At 50.9% G+C, this 13,941-nt stretch overlaps 1 protein-coding gene across 1 annotated transcript; it reads right to left on the bottom strand.

The window, feature by feature from the left end:
* Positions 1-12,209: 12,209 nt before the first annotated feature.
* LOC310920664 (olfactory receptor 14J1-like) lies at positions 12,210-13,142 on the bottom strand (the record flags this gene model as incomplete). Its single annotated transcript, XM_083880726.1, has 1 exon — positions 12,210-13,142. The coding sequence occupies one exon, from the start codon at positions 13,140-13,142 to the stop codon at positions 12,210-12,212; it is 933 nt and encodes a 310-aa protein (XP_083736852.1).
* Positions 13,143-13,941: the final 799 nt, after the last annotated feature.

The raw sequence follows: 13,941 nt of genomic DNA, 5'->3' as shown, positions 1-13,941 counted from the left end.
TTTGCGCATCTGTGATCAGCCAACCTAAATATTTCCAAGGAGCTGATCTCTGAATTTTCTCTGGAGCAACTGCCAGCCCATGACATTTCAATTGTGAAATCAGCCAGTTTAAGTCTGCTTCTGCAAATGGTCACTTCGTGGCAATAAGAATGTCATTCATGTAGTGATAAATCATTGCGTTGGAGAAGTGTTGGCGAATTGGTCATCACACCCAGTCAACAAATATCTGACACATGGTCGGCAAGTTGCACATGCCCTGGGGAAGCACAGTCCATTCATATTTCTTTGTTGGGGCTGCTCTGTTGATAGATGGCACGGTGAAAGCAAAATGCTGAGTGTCATGTGGATGAAAGTGGTAAAGAAACAGTCCTTTAGATCGATGACAACAATGTTCCACCCCTGTGGTGTCAAGGTTGGTGCTGGCAGGCCAGGTTGCAGAGCACCCATTGTCTGCATCTGTGCATTAAGTTTTCACAGGTCATGCAACAGTCTCCATTTACCTGATTTCTTTGGTATAACAAAAATTGTAGTGCTCCACAGGCTCACAGGGGGTCGAATGTGTCCAGCATCAAATTGCTCTTGAATCAGCTTTTCTGCAATTTGCAGCTTTTTTTCTGTCATTGGCCACTGCTCAACCCAAACAGGGGTCTCTGTCAACCAGGTGATTTTCAGAATGGGCGGCTGCTCTGCAGTGACTGTCAAGGAAAAGGCTGGTCTGTGGTTAAAACCACGCCAAGTTGAGACAGCATATCTCTTCCTATCAGTTCTTTATGGGCAGAGTCATGACATACAGTTGAGTTACAATAACTTGATTGTCTTCAAAAGTAATGCTGATGGGATCTTTGCTTACTGAAGGAATCCTCATTCCCCCCACTCCTATGATGTGGCTGCTCAGAGCTTGCAAAGGCCAATCAAGTGGCCAGAATATTATATTGACAATTGAAACATCTGATCCTGTGTCAAGCATTGGTTTCAGTTGAATGCAGTGAGAACCATGTTGCCATTGTGGTTGTACTTTTTTGAATGGGTGATCTTTTAAGTCTAAGATGAAGAAGACAATGTGACCAGTTGATCCAAAGCCTCTGTCTTCTCTTTGCAATTCAGTTGGTTCTCTTGGACATTGGCAATGTGCTAAAAGATTTTCAAATTGTAAAATTTGAGCAATTTTACGACCTTTTGGGATTGTCACAGGTGGTTGCAGGGCATAGGCCATTATCTGCACCTGTCTGGTGAAATCTGCATCAATAAATCCTGGAATCATGATCACACCTTGTTTACTTGTGGAGGATCTTCCAAGTAACAAACCTCCAATTAAAGACATTGTGCTGTACATTGGGCCACATACATCTATAAGAATTAGCATTACTTCTTTATCATGTAAGATGACTTCTATTGTTGTTGCCACATCGATGCCGAAGCTCCCCCAAGTGGCAGGCTTATTTCTCACCAAGATGCCGCTTTCAGGGTCTTCTGGATCAAGGCATCCATTTGTGTCTTTGCATGGTGCCTCAACGCGCTGCGTTTGAAGTTTCCCAACTTGCGACAAATCTCGGTGGTGGGGGTGTCAAGATTGCATTTGTGACACCACACAGTTTTTTGACAGGCTTGTTTGAAATGGCCTGTTTCGCCACATCGGAAGCAAATGATGCCAGCTGGTTTGTTGGGACATGGAGTTTTGTTGCTGTGGCTGGGGTTATTAATTTGCCACCTGACAAAGCAGCTGCAATGAGGTGTCCTTGTTGCTGCATGGCATCATGCATGGCTGCTGTGAACGCTGCAGTCTGGTGGTTTTGTTCAGCTCAGGTGGCCCTCGGGTGGCATTTCATCTACTGGACTGCCTTGAGGGAGTGTAGACAGAATGGCTCTTGTGCGTGAATTTGCATTCTTGAAAACAAGAGAACAAAACAGGTGTTCTTGCACCTCTGGTCACATGTCTGGTGCATCTTTTAAAGCAGCTGACTGTCTGTCAAAAAACTGTCCATACGGTTCTGTGGCCTCTTACTTATTGTAGAATAGGGTGCTGGCTTCTTTTTGTCTGGAACCAGAAGCAAGGCTCTGTGAGCCAGCAACTGAGATAGCTTATGGATTTCAATGGGGTAGGTAACTTGTACATTTGTTGGAGCATATGGTCTTTTTCCTATCAGCATGTCTGGCTGGAGCCCATACAAAGGGTCTCCTAATAATTGACGTTTGTTAACTTCTTCAATTGCCAAACACTTCCACTCTCTCTCAAAAATGAGGAATTGTGAGAGTGTTAGCAGCAGAGACCAGATTCTGCAATGCTGGCAGAATCAGCAGGGCAAAATACATCTGCAGAGCGGGGCTGAGTGGCGTTGTCGCTCCTTTCATGGGGTGGGTATTATAAACACCAAAGAACTTTGCAACCCTGGAGGGTTTCTGTACTTCCTTTCTTTTGTTCACCACCCCTTCAAGAGCCTGAATGGTGGCCTTGGCAGCCTTTTTTTTGGCTGAGACAGATTGCAAGGTAATTAATGTTTTTTTAAAACCAGGACGAGCTCCTGAGCTATTTTTTATTTTTCCCACCTGCAAAAGCAAAATCCCACAGCATAACACCTATCTCATGCCACTCTGTCACACTAAACACCAGTGATGGTTTGTTTAACTTTCCTTTCTTCTTGGCCCACAGGGATAACTGTTCCAGGTAATTTTTTTTTTTTTTTAATCTCTCTTAGAGATAATATTCAAAAAAGCCGTGTTGCTGCCTTCAATTCCCTATCCATTTTTACTTTCTCTGTCTTTGTTTCACACTGTGACTTACCTTCCCCATGGTGAGTCGCTGTTGCTCTTTGTTTGAGACAGGCAATCGTTGCATTCCAACTTCCCAGCTCCGAAATCTCACCCCGTTTTGGTTTGGGACCTGGGAACAAGTGTGGAATCTTCCGTATTCGAACAAAAATCAAAACTGCACTGAAGTGGAATCAAAACCATATTTAAGTGAAATCTGCATTTAAGCACCGCAATCAAGCAAACCACATTTAAGTGAAAAACAAAAAAAAAAAAAAAAATTGAAACAAAACTGCATTTAGGCAACGAGTCCATGCTCAAGTGCCAGACGATGCATGAAACCCCTTAAAAATAATGGGAAGCTGGACAGAAGCAACGCAGATCCAAACCAATATGCTTAACATATGTTCTCCATTTATTCTGTCTAAAATGGCAGGTTATATGCACTTCAATAGAGTTAATTACAAATACATTCTCAGTGGTATCAAGCATAAGATAAATGCAAACAGACATTGTTTATTTCATGCTTAAGGTGGCTAAAGTGTTCACACTACCAACTATACCTATTAATACCTAGAAAAATCTCTGTCCTTCACTAATATCTTAGCAGAATTTCTAACTGCATCACCGGCTTCACAGGCTTGGATTTGGGGCCCAGGCTGGGGTAGCTCAAACCTCAATCAAAATATAACTCAGGCCCTGGTTCTCTGAGCAATTCTGCTCACAGAGGCTGCGGCTCCTTGCCAGGGCCGGCGCTGGGGCAGCTCCCACCCGGGCCCCGGGCCAGCAGGGACAGCAGCCCAGGCAACGGCTGGGCCTGGGCCAGGCCGGCCCCGGGCCCCAGAGCAGCAAAAGCTCCTTCCCCTGCAGGCCGGGCTGGGCTCTGACCAGGCTCCCCAGGGAATGCTCAGAGCCCCGAGGCTGCCCCAGCTCCAGGAGCCTTGGCACACCCCTGCCAGGGATGCCCAGGCCCCCAGTGCCTGGACTCCATCATCCCTCTGGCTCCCTCTCAGCTCAGCCCCTTCTGCCATTCTCACCTTTGCACAGCCCTGGCTGTCCTCTCCAGGGGCTGACAGAGCTCTGCCGCCTGCGCCAGGAGCAGGGCAGCCCCAACCTTCCAATGTTCCACTGGCTCTGGGACACCCCAGCGCTGGCAGCCCCCAACATTCCCTGCCTGGAGACGCTCCAAGGGAAGCGTCAACAGCTGCCGCCACTCACCACAACCCACCGGCCGCTGAGCAGCCCCGGCCTGGGCCCCTGAGGATTCCTCTGCACACAGCTCGGACAAGGGCCCTTTGCCTTCCCCCAGCCTGCACCAGGCAAGGGTCACATACACTTACACAGCTCTGCCCACAGCTGGCAGGGAGGAGGGGAAAATTAATCTAGAAAAAGAAACAAAAACTCCCAAGCAAAAGAACACTCTGCCCCCAGCTGACCTGCTCTCTCCCTCACTACTTTCACCTGCACACACACAGCACCTCCACCTGCAAGCAATCAGCATTCCTGATTGCAAAAGCAGCTTGAGGACAGCCTTGCAGCAGCCCTTTCCTCATCCCTGTGAAAAAGGCCCCTTGGCAGGCAGCTCCAGGGCCCTTGCAAAGGCCCAGGCCCAGGGCCTCAGCCCACAGGGGACAAAAGGCCTCTCAATGTGTCGCCCCTGGCAGCTCAAGCTGCTCCCCGCCTGCTTCACACACGGCATTCTTCTGGAGGGCTGCGCACAGCTGACACTCAGCACCTTGTTCAGGACACTCATTTTTCCAGTGTCCATATTTTCTGCAATTTGCACACCGATCTCTGCCCAGCTGGGGTGGTCCTTGCCTTGGTAGTTCTTGTCCCCACCTCTCTTTTCTTTCTTCTTGTACTACTGCCATTAACTTTCTCATCCCTTGCTTATACCCTTCTTTTTGATTGCTGAAAACCCTCCATGCCTCATCTAACACGGCCTCTTAATTCCTTCCCTCTCTTGAACCCATTATTTTCCTCTCTGGTTTCGTTTCCACACAAATCTCTTCTCACACTCTTGTACGGTCTTTTTTCTATCTTTTCCTTTTACTCTCCAAATCTCTGGGACTCCCTGTGATCTTCCACAAAATTACTCTAAAATCTCTAGTTCAGGCTCCTCTTTACCCTGTTCCCCACACTGAGCACAAGCTCTGTGTCTTCTACTCAGGAACAACACCCCTGCTGTCCACAGGACCCACACTTAACCAATACCCACGACTGATGCCGCCCTTGCCTGCAGAAACAGATGGTCCCACTCCTTCTGTTCCTCTGGATATTCAGATCTTTTGGTGCAGGCTGCTTTTAATCTAATGCAACCACATTCCCTGCAGAAGTCCTATGCTGTCCTTCTAAACAAACCTGCTGGTGTCCCCTTATCACCCAATTACTTTCAGGGGTCACAAACTCCCAAGGGTCAAGCCCGAACCACTGGGGAGAGGGACCACTTCCAGTCATCTTGACATGATTAGAACGATTGTCACCAATGCACCATCTATGGCAAGGCACACTAAACAAAAAGCAATTCTCACAGCAAAAATATTAAGACAAACAGCACTAACCTAGAACAGCATTTATCACACAAACCCTAAAGGCCATATTCACAACAAAAGCATTAAAACAAGAAACAGTAACTAAAAAAAAAAAAAAAATAGCACTTTATCAAATAAACTATAAATACAATACTCACAACAAACAATTCCTATAGAAAGCATTCCATCAAAGTAGAATCTTAAAAAAATCTTAAGAACAGAAATCCTGGCAAGCAACACTAAACAAACCCTGAAACAATATGCGGTAAAAAGAAAATATGAACAGTAAAATGCAAAGAGTTCAAAGAGTTCCCTTGTGCACACGGTAAGGAAGGAATATATATTTAAGCCATAGTTTGATACAATCATGACTTTGGACACAACATGGCAGTATTACCTCAACAATACAGCACAGCCCAAAACCCACAGTCACCTCACACAAACTTTCAGACACACACAGAACCAAACATGAAACACATCTGAACTTCTAAAAAACACACACACACAACTAAATATCTGCAATAAAACAGAAATTAGCTCAATTCACCTCCAGAACCTCTTGCAGCCGATCCACAGTCAGCAAACCCCTCCCTGCTGCCTTTCCCTCAGTCAGCGGTTCCTCCCGCTGGCCGCACGTCTGACCCAGCGGCTGCTTGAGACCAAACCCACCAAGACCCTTCTTGTGTGCCCAGACCTCTCTGGGCAGCTCACCAGTGGTCTCTACGGGGCCTCTTTTTAAAGAAAGACAAACAATTTCTCCACTGTTCAGGAGGTCATTGTCTCTTCCAGTGAGCGACCCGAGAAGTGGAATTCCTTCCAGGGAAAATCCTGGGGCACCCGAGGAAGTCTGCTCCCACCAGCCAGTCCTATGGCTGGGCAGAGAACATCCCTTCGTGGTTGCCAAAAATAATACACAGAAAGACTCTAAACTCGGAGACAAAGTGAGTTTTAAAGGAGGTATGTGATTTATTCAGCACTGGGTGCAATGTGGGACAGCTCCCAAAGGCAGGTGCAGCCCCTCACTCACTCACGTTCTCTTTTAACCTCTACAATGTTACGTATGCATCAAGTTTCACAATATACTTGTGCATATTCATTCTGTGGCTCCCCCCATCCACTTCCTATACTAATTGTTTTATCAGTCCTTTGTGCCTGTGCAGTTGTCTCTGGTGGTTGCCTCAGGGGTCTCAGAGATGAAGGAGAATAGTCTTCCTCCAAAATGAACTTCTGACCCCGCTGCCTTGTGCATGCCCATTGATCCTCTATCCACAGTCCAGGCTACAAGGCCAGTTCTATCTGGTCCTGGGCTCCCAAGGCATCTCACTATCTCAGTATCTCTGGTAATCCTGTATTCATGTCTTCTGTTTTGGTAAGCAATCTCCCATATCAGGCATCTTTGCATTCCTCCTTGCTGTTCTTGCACATGGTCCTCTCTCTTCTTTCAAAGACCAGCAATACACATCATCTGAATGCATATACTTTAATCAATATATTCTAATTTCTAAGATTATTATTCTCTAGTTTCCAATCCCATATTTCACTAGAAGACAATTGAAGGAAGACAAAGAGCTCCCAAGGGCTTTCTGTATTTTCATGAGCCCCACGCTGGATTTGGGGCTGAGTCCAGGAGCCCCAGGCACTGAGAGAAGGTTGAAGAACCTGCTCAAAGAGTCAGAAGCAAAAGTCCAAGTCCCTTGGAGCCTCCCTGGGCCCCAGGGAGGGCAGGGAGTGCCAAAGGCTCCCCAGGGACTGGGGAGAGCAGATCCTTGAGGGCAGGATTGCAGGGAGGCCAAGGCTGTGAGCAGGGAACTGCAATGCTGAGCAAGGCCTGGGCTGGTTGGAGGCAGCAGAAAGGCCAAGGGCTGAGCCCAGGGCTGGGACAGCAGGGCCTGTCCCTCGCGGGTGGCTCGGGGCTCTTGGTGGGGCACTGGGATGGCAGGGGCAGCAAGGACAAATGTCCTCAAGCTGCAAGGCCTGGCAGCCTCCTCAGGGAGGGGCCAGGCAGAAGCAAAGTGCAGGCCCTGAAAGGAAAGTTCCTCCTGTGGGGCCTCCAGAGGCGCTGCCAGAGCCCAGGGGACAAAGGCCTGGGTGCCTGTGGCCCTGCCAGCCCTGCTCAGCCCTTGGCCATGTGTCCTGCAGGCTGTGCCCCCTGTGCTGCTGCTGCTGTGCCCTGGCCGGCTGCACACGCCCATCTCGCTGTCCCCCCAGCATTTCTCAGCCCAGCATTTCTGTGCCCTCCCTGGGCTCCCTGCACCCAGCGCTGCCGGCTCCTGGCACACAGAGCCAGCCCATGGCCCAGCCTCACGCTGGGACACCTCCTGCACCAAAATTCTGTCCTGCCAGGGACTTTTCTTTTTCCTCAGCTCCAGGCTGAACCTTCCAAGCTGCACTTTGGGGAGGTTTCCTTCTCTTCCCACTGCCAAGGAAAGTTCTGTCTGCTGCTGTTCACAAACACAGAAGGGCTGGTGGGAGATGTGCTGGTTGGAGGTACAGTGACCATGCAATTACTGAATTTTTAAATATTCTGTGAAAAAAACGAGGCGCATTAACAAAACTTCTACACTGGACATAGAGAGAGAAGACTTTGTCCTATTCAGGATGCAAATTTGGCAATTGCCAAGTCAGGTACTGATTTTTTTTTAAGGAAAATAGCCTGTAAGAACAAGGGTGTCCAGGAAGCATGGACACACATCAAGAAAGAAATCTTGAAGGAGCAGGAACAGTTAAACTGTATGCCAAAAAGTAGCTGGCAGGGAAATTGGCTAGACTGACTGGGTATGGAGCTGTTAAAAATGGGCGTAGATAATATTTTTCTCCTTAAAATTCTATTATTAATCAGCTCTTACAAGGGTGGCTCGAGGGACGGGCAGACCTTCCGGGTTCACCCTTGAGGAGGAGGATCTTGGTCAGCTCTGCAGCTCAAGTTGCTATAGAGTCGGGAACTCCTCCTCGGGGCGGTCCAAGGAGTTCTTCTTTTCGTTGCGTTGGTTTGGGGTTCTGCTTTTTCTTGGGTACTTTTTAGGTTACAGAGAGTTACAAAATATTGTTCATTAATACTTTAGGGTATACACGCTTTAGTACTGTCTTTTGTGGGTTTAAATTTTACATTGATTTATTTTTATAGGGATTTTTGGTTTTAAAAAGGGTCCCAGGTTACACCAGGATTTTTAATTTACGTATTGGTGGCACGGGGTCACTCTGGGAGGGGGTTATTTCACAATTGGTGCTGCTCTACTTCATGGCGGCAGGAGGTCCTGTTGGGGACGGTGGTGGGAGCAGTGAGTGGGTGTCGTGGGGGGATCGGGCCGGCAGCCCGGGGCAGATTCTTGCCGACTCTGTTACGGGGAGGGGGGGGCACACCGGCAGCAGCGCCCCGGCGGCGGGAGTCGGGCTTTGGGAGCGGGCCGGACTGGGAGCAGGGGTTCCCTGCACCGCCGCAGCGGGCACTTTCACTTTCAGTTTTACTCCGGCGGGAGTGGCGCGGGTCAGGCTGGCTTGGCAGCCCAGGGGTTTTGCAGCGGGAGAGCAGGGACGGGACGTCCCGGCCACGCCGCAGAGCGGGAGTGGGCTGGGATCTTGTGGGGGGAGGGGGCGGCAGCTCCGAGGCCACGCGGGCTCTCCATGTGGGCCGGGAGCAGTGGTGGTAGTGGGAGCGCGGGCGGCCACCCCCATCGGCAGAGCCACGCTGGAGCGGCGGTGGTCGTGGGAGCACGGCTCCGGCGTCTGTGGGGGGGCTGCTGTAGTTTGGCTAGCGTGGGGGGCTTCTTCTCTCTTCTTTGGCTGCTTGGGGGACTGCGGTTTTCAAAGAGCTCCCCCCCTTTTTGCTTACCAAGGTGGCTTCTCATTGTTACATTACAATTTAAAATTATAAACATTTAAAATATTAATACACCTATTATACAATAACGAAGGGTTTTAACACTCTAAATTCAATATATATGTACTTAGGAGCCTTCTAATTTTCATTTTCTTCAGAGTTTTTGGGGGGAATTCAGGGGACTAAAAGATGGTGCATCACATTTGGAAAAAGGAACAGTGAACTCAGGAAATGTTTCAGGATGTTGTTAGATTATGCAGAAAGAAAATTAGAGGGATGAAAGCTCAATTAGAACTTAACCTGTCTGCTTCCGTGAAGGATAACAAAAATGTTTTTATGGATACATTAATGGCATAAGGAGAGACAAAGACAACTCCATTCCTTATTTGAGGGATATGGTTACCAAAAATGAGGAAAAGGTTGAGGTACTTAACCCCTTCTTTGCCTCAGTTGTCAACAGACAGGCTGCCCTCAGGACAAGTGCTCTCCTGAGCTCGTAGATGGGCACAGGGAGCAGAACAGGCCCCCTGTAATCCAGGAGGAAGCAGCTGCTGACCTGCTGAGACACTCAGATGCTCACAGGTGTCTGTGGGACCAGATGGGATCCATCCTAGGGGCAGGAGGGAGCTGGTGGATGAGCTCCCCAAGCTGCTCTCCAGCATTTCTCATCAGTCCTGGCTCCCCAGGGAGGTCCCAGAGGACTGGAGGGGCCAATGTGAGCCCATCCCCAAGAAGGGCTGGAAGGAGGATCTGGGGAACTCCAGGCCTGTCAGCCAGACCTGGGTGCCTGGAGAGGTTATGGAACAGATCACCTTGAGTGCCATCACAGGGCACCCACAGGATGGCCCAGGGATCAGAGCCAGCTAGCATGGATTTCAAGATCTGCATTGATGGTCTGGATGAGGGGATTGAGTCCACCATCAGCAGATTTGCAGGTGACACCAAGCTGGGTGTGAGTGTGGATCTGCTGGAGGGTAGGAGGGCTGTGCACAGGGCCCTGGACAGGCTGGATCCAGGGCCCAAATCCAACCATGGGAGGTTGAACAAGAACAAGGGCCGGGTCCTGCCCTTTGGCCACAACAAGCCCTGCAGTGCTCCAGGCTGGGGACAGAGTGTCTGGAGAGTGGCCAGGCAGAAAGGGAGCTGGGGCAGTGCTGGACAGCAGGCTGGACATGAGGCAGCAGTGTGCCCAGGTGGCCAAGAAAGCCAATGGCCCCTGGCCTGGATCAGGAATGGTGTGGCCAGCAGGAGCAGGGCAGTGATTCTTCCCCTGTGCTCAGCCCTGGTTGGCAGCACCTGGAGTGCTGTGTCCAGTTCTGGGCCCCCAATTTAGGAAGGACATGGAGGGGCTGGAACGTGTCCAGAGAAGGGCAAGAAGGCTGGTGAGGGGTCTGGAACACAAGTCCTGTGATGAGTGGCTGAGGCAGCAGGGGTTGTTTATCCTGGAGAAGAGGAGGCTCAGGGGAGACAAGGTGGTGTCAGGGCACAGGTTGGACTTGATCATCTCCAAGGTCTTTTCCAACCTTGCTGATCCTGTGATTCTCTGAAACCACCCTTGCAGCAGTTGCAGGATGAGCCCTGGGCCTCCTCTTCAGAAGGTGCCGCAGCCCAGGTCCCTCAGCTTCTCCTCACAGCCCCAAAGCCCATCCTGTCAGTCCTGCAGAGCCTCTGCAGCCCCTCTTCATTGCCCAGAACAGGGAGCCCCACAGGAAGACACATCAGCCCAGATGTGCCCCCCTGGCCTGTGGTGCCTCTGGGAAGAGAGCAGCACCAGGAACTGCAGGAGTCTGCAGACAATTCCTGAAGCACTTGGAAGATGATCCTGCTCCCCAAGGGACATTTCCATGGTGTAAATCTAGGAATTGAAATGGGGAGAGGGGCCAGAGAGGAAAGGGCAAACGGGGATGGGCTGTTTGCAGGGGAGGGGACAGGGATGAGCAACAGGGAAAAATCTAGGGCAGGAAAGAGGAAAGAAAGCAAAGATGGAGCAAAGGAAACGCTCAGGGCAGTTTGGGGGTGGCTGCCAGGCAGCCCTGGCCCTGAGCAATAACATCTGCAGTGGGAAAGGAAACTCACAGCTCATGGGAACAAATTTTCTGTGTGACCTCACCGGCCACAACAAAAGTGAAGAGTTTCCCTCCTGTCCCCCAGGCCTTCCTGGCCCCAGGGGCTGATGGCATTTGTGCTCCCTCACGTTCATCTCCCCACACCAACACCAAGGGGGTGCTCAGACCTGCTCTGGGCACTGCAAACAGGGGCTCCTGAGCCAGTGCTGCCCTGTCTGTGCCTGCAAGGATGGAGCACCTGTGTGAGCTGGGGGAGAGGCCAGGGCTGCAGAGGGGGGATGTTGTTGGCAGGTGCATGAGGATGCTCTGGGATGCTGCCCTGGGGTGTCCAGCGCAGTGGGGATGGATCAACCCCTGCTCTGCTGCACCTTCCTGTCTCCCCCAGGGCCCTTGCAGAGCCCCAGCCCTGCTGTTTGCCACCAGCCTGCCCAGGGCCACCCTGGGGCTGCTCACGGGGCTTTTCTGTGCTGAGCATTGGCCTGGGCGTGTTCTGGAGAGAGCCTGGGCAAGGAGCCTGGAGCCCCCAGGCCCTGCCCTGAGGCGTCAGCGCTGCCCCAGCAGTGCCCATGGCCTGTCCCTGCTGCAGCCCCGGCACTGCCACCCCCAGCCCTGTGCCCGGCCCCGAGAGCCCTCAGGCCCTACAGCAACACCAGGGCCAGGAGGGCAGTGGGGCAGGGCCACGGGAGCAGCACTGGGAACACCAAGGGCTGCTGGTGCTGGGCACAGCTGCTGTGCCAGCCCTGATCTGCCCCCAGCTCTGCACACAGACATTGCTGCTGCAGCCCCAGAGAAGGGATCAAAAAGGGTATCTCTGCAGAAAACTCTGCTGGGAGATCATTGAGTTCATTTAGAGCCACCGAGAGCACAGCTCCTCATTGACACAGTCTGGGGCCACAGCAAAGGTGGACAGAAACAAAATCACACAAACCATGACCTTAAATTGTAGGCAATATTTAAAAAGTCATACAAGGTAAACCTTTAAAATGAAACCAACAAGAAGCATCAAAGATGACTTTTATTAAAAGTGAATTGCAGAAATTGTCCAGCGGTTTAATGTTTCTGAAACTGTCCAGTGATCAGTGTCCACACTGCAGCCTTGAGCTCCTGGTTCCTCAGGCTGTAGATCAGGGGGTTCAGGGCTGGAGGCACCACCGAGTACAGAACTGACAGGGCCAGATCCAGGGATGGGGAGGAGATGGAGGAGGGCTTCAAGTAGGCAAATGCTGCAGTGCTGACAAACAGGGAGACCACGGCAAGGTGAGGGAGGCAGGTGGAAAAGGCTTTGTGCCGTCCCTGCTCAGAGGGGATCCTCAGCACAGCCCTGAAGATCTGCACATACGAGAAAACAATGAACACAAAACAGCCAATACATAAACAGATAGAAAACGAAAGAAGGCCAAGTTCCCTGAGGTAGGATTTGGAGCAGGAGAGCTTGAGGATGTGTGGGATTTCACAGAAGAACTGGCCCAGGGCATTGCCATGGCACAGGGGCAGGGAAAATGTATTGGCTGTGTGCAGCAGAGCATTGAGAAAGGCACTGGCCCAGGTAGCTGCTGCCATGTGGGCACAAGCTCTGCTGCCCAGGAGGGTCTCGTAGTGCAGGGGTTTGCAGATGGACACGTAGCGGTCATAGCACATGATGGTCAGCAGGAAATACTCTGACCCCAGGAAGAAGAAAATCAAAAAGACCTGTGCAGCACATCCTGTGTAGGAGATATTCCTGGTGTCCCAGAGGGAATTGTGCATGGCTTTGGGGACAGTGGTGAGGATGGAGCCCAGGTCGGTGAGGGCCAGGTGGAGCAGGAAGAAGAACATGGGGCTGTGCAGGTGGTGGCCGCAGGCCACGGCACTGATGATGAGGCCGTTGCCCAGGAGGGCAGCCAGGGAGATGCCCAGGAAGAGGCAGAAGTGCAGGAGCTGCAGCTGCCGCGTGTCTGCCAATGCCAGCAGGAGGAAGTGGCTGATGGAGCTGCTGTTGGACATTTCTTCACTCTGAGCATTGTGATCTGCTGAAAGAAGACATTTACAAGCTGGGACAGATTTCCTTGAGTCAATCCTGTACAATTTTATTAGGAATCTTCTCAAAACTATTTCTCTTCCTCTGGGGGAACTTAATGAAAAACATTTTTTCAGATTAGGTTTTTGGTGGTGAGTTACTGCCTCATCTTTAGCATTTCTCTCACCCTAAACTGAGCAGCCTAGAGGAAGAATAAAACTCCCTGTGCCCCAGTGCAGTCAGATCTGATGGTCCCACACAGCTGAGCTTCGTTCTTTTAACCTCCTTTTTTTCAGGTTCATCACAGGTAAGTGTGCTTTAAAAATAACTTGGACTTTTAAAAGACTCTAGTTTCAAAGTCAATCCCTCCAAACTCTTCCCTCTTTCCCTTAACAGCTGGATAGAGAGGGATATCCAAGGCTGGTCTGGCTCTCTGCTGCCTGGAGTTGTGCCTACTGGGAGCTGTTTCTCCCTATCCAAGCCTTGTCCCTGCCAGTGCTCCCAGAGCCCAGCCCAGCCCTGGGGGCTCAGCTCTGCCCTGCACACCCCTCCCAGCACAGGCCACTGCCCAGGGGCATCTCCCTGGCACCAGGGCCTTAAGAGCAGCTCAGACAAACAGAGATGCTGCAAGCCAAGGTGCTGCTGGTGCTGTCTGTAGGCAGAGGAGGGTGAGGAGGCACTTTCTGAGGGAGATCTGAGACAGATCTGCTGATCCCCAGGATGACAGTGCAGGAATCTCAGTGACACAGAGAAAGCTGGCAGCCCCTTTCTCTTTCCTTTAGGAGA

The sequence above is a fragment of the Zosterops lateralis genome, assembly GCF_965231275.1.
Source record: "Zosterops lateralis genome assembly, chromosome: 31".
Taxonomy (NCBI): Eukaryota; Metazoa; Chordata; class Aves; order Passeriformes; family Zosteropidae; genus Zosterops; species Zosterops lateralis.
Note: the sequence above shows the minus strand (reverse complement) of the source record. Positions and strands in the feature narration are given on the sequence as shown.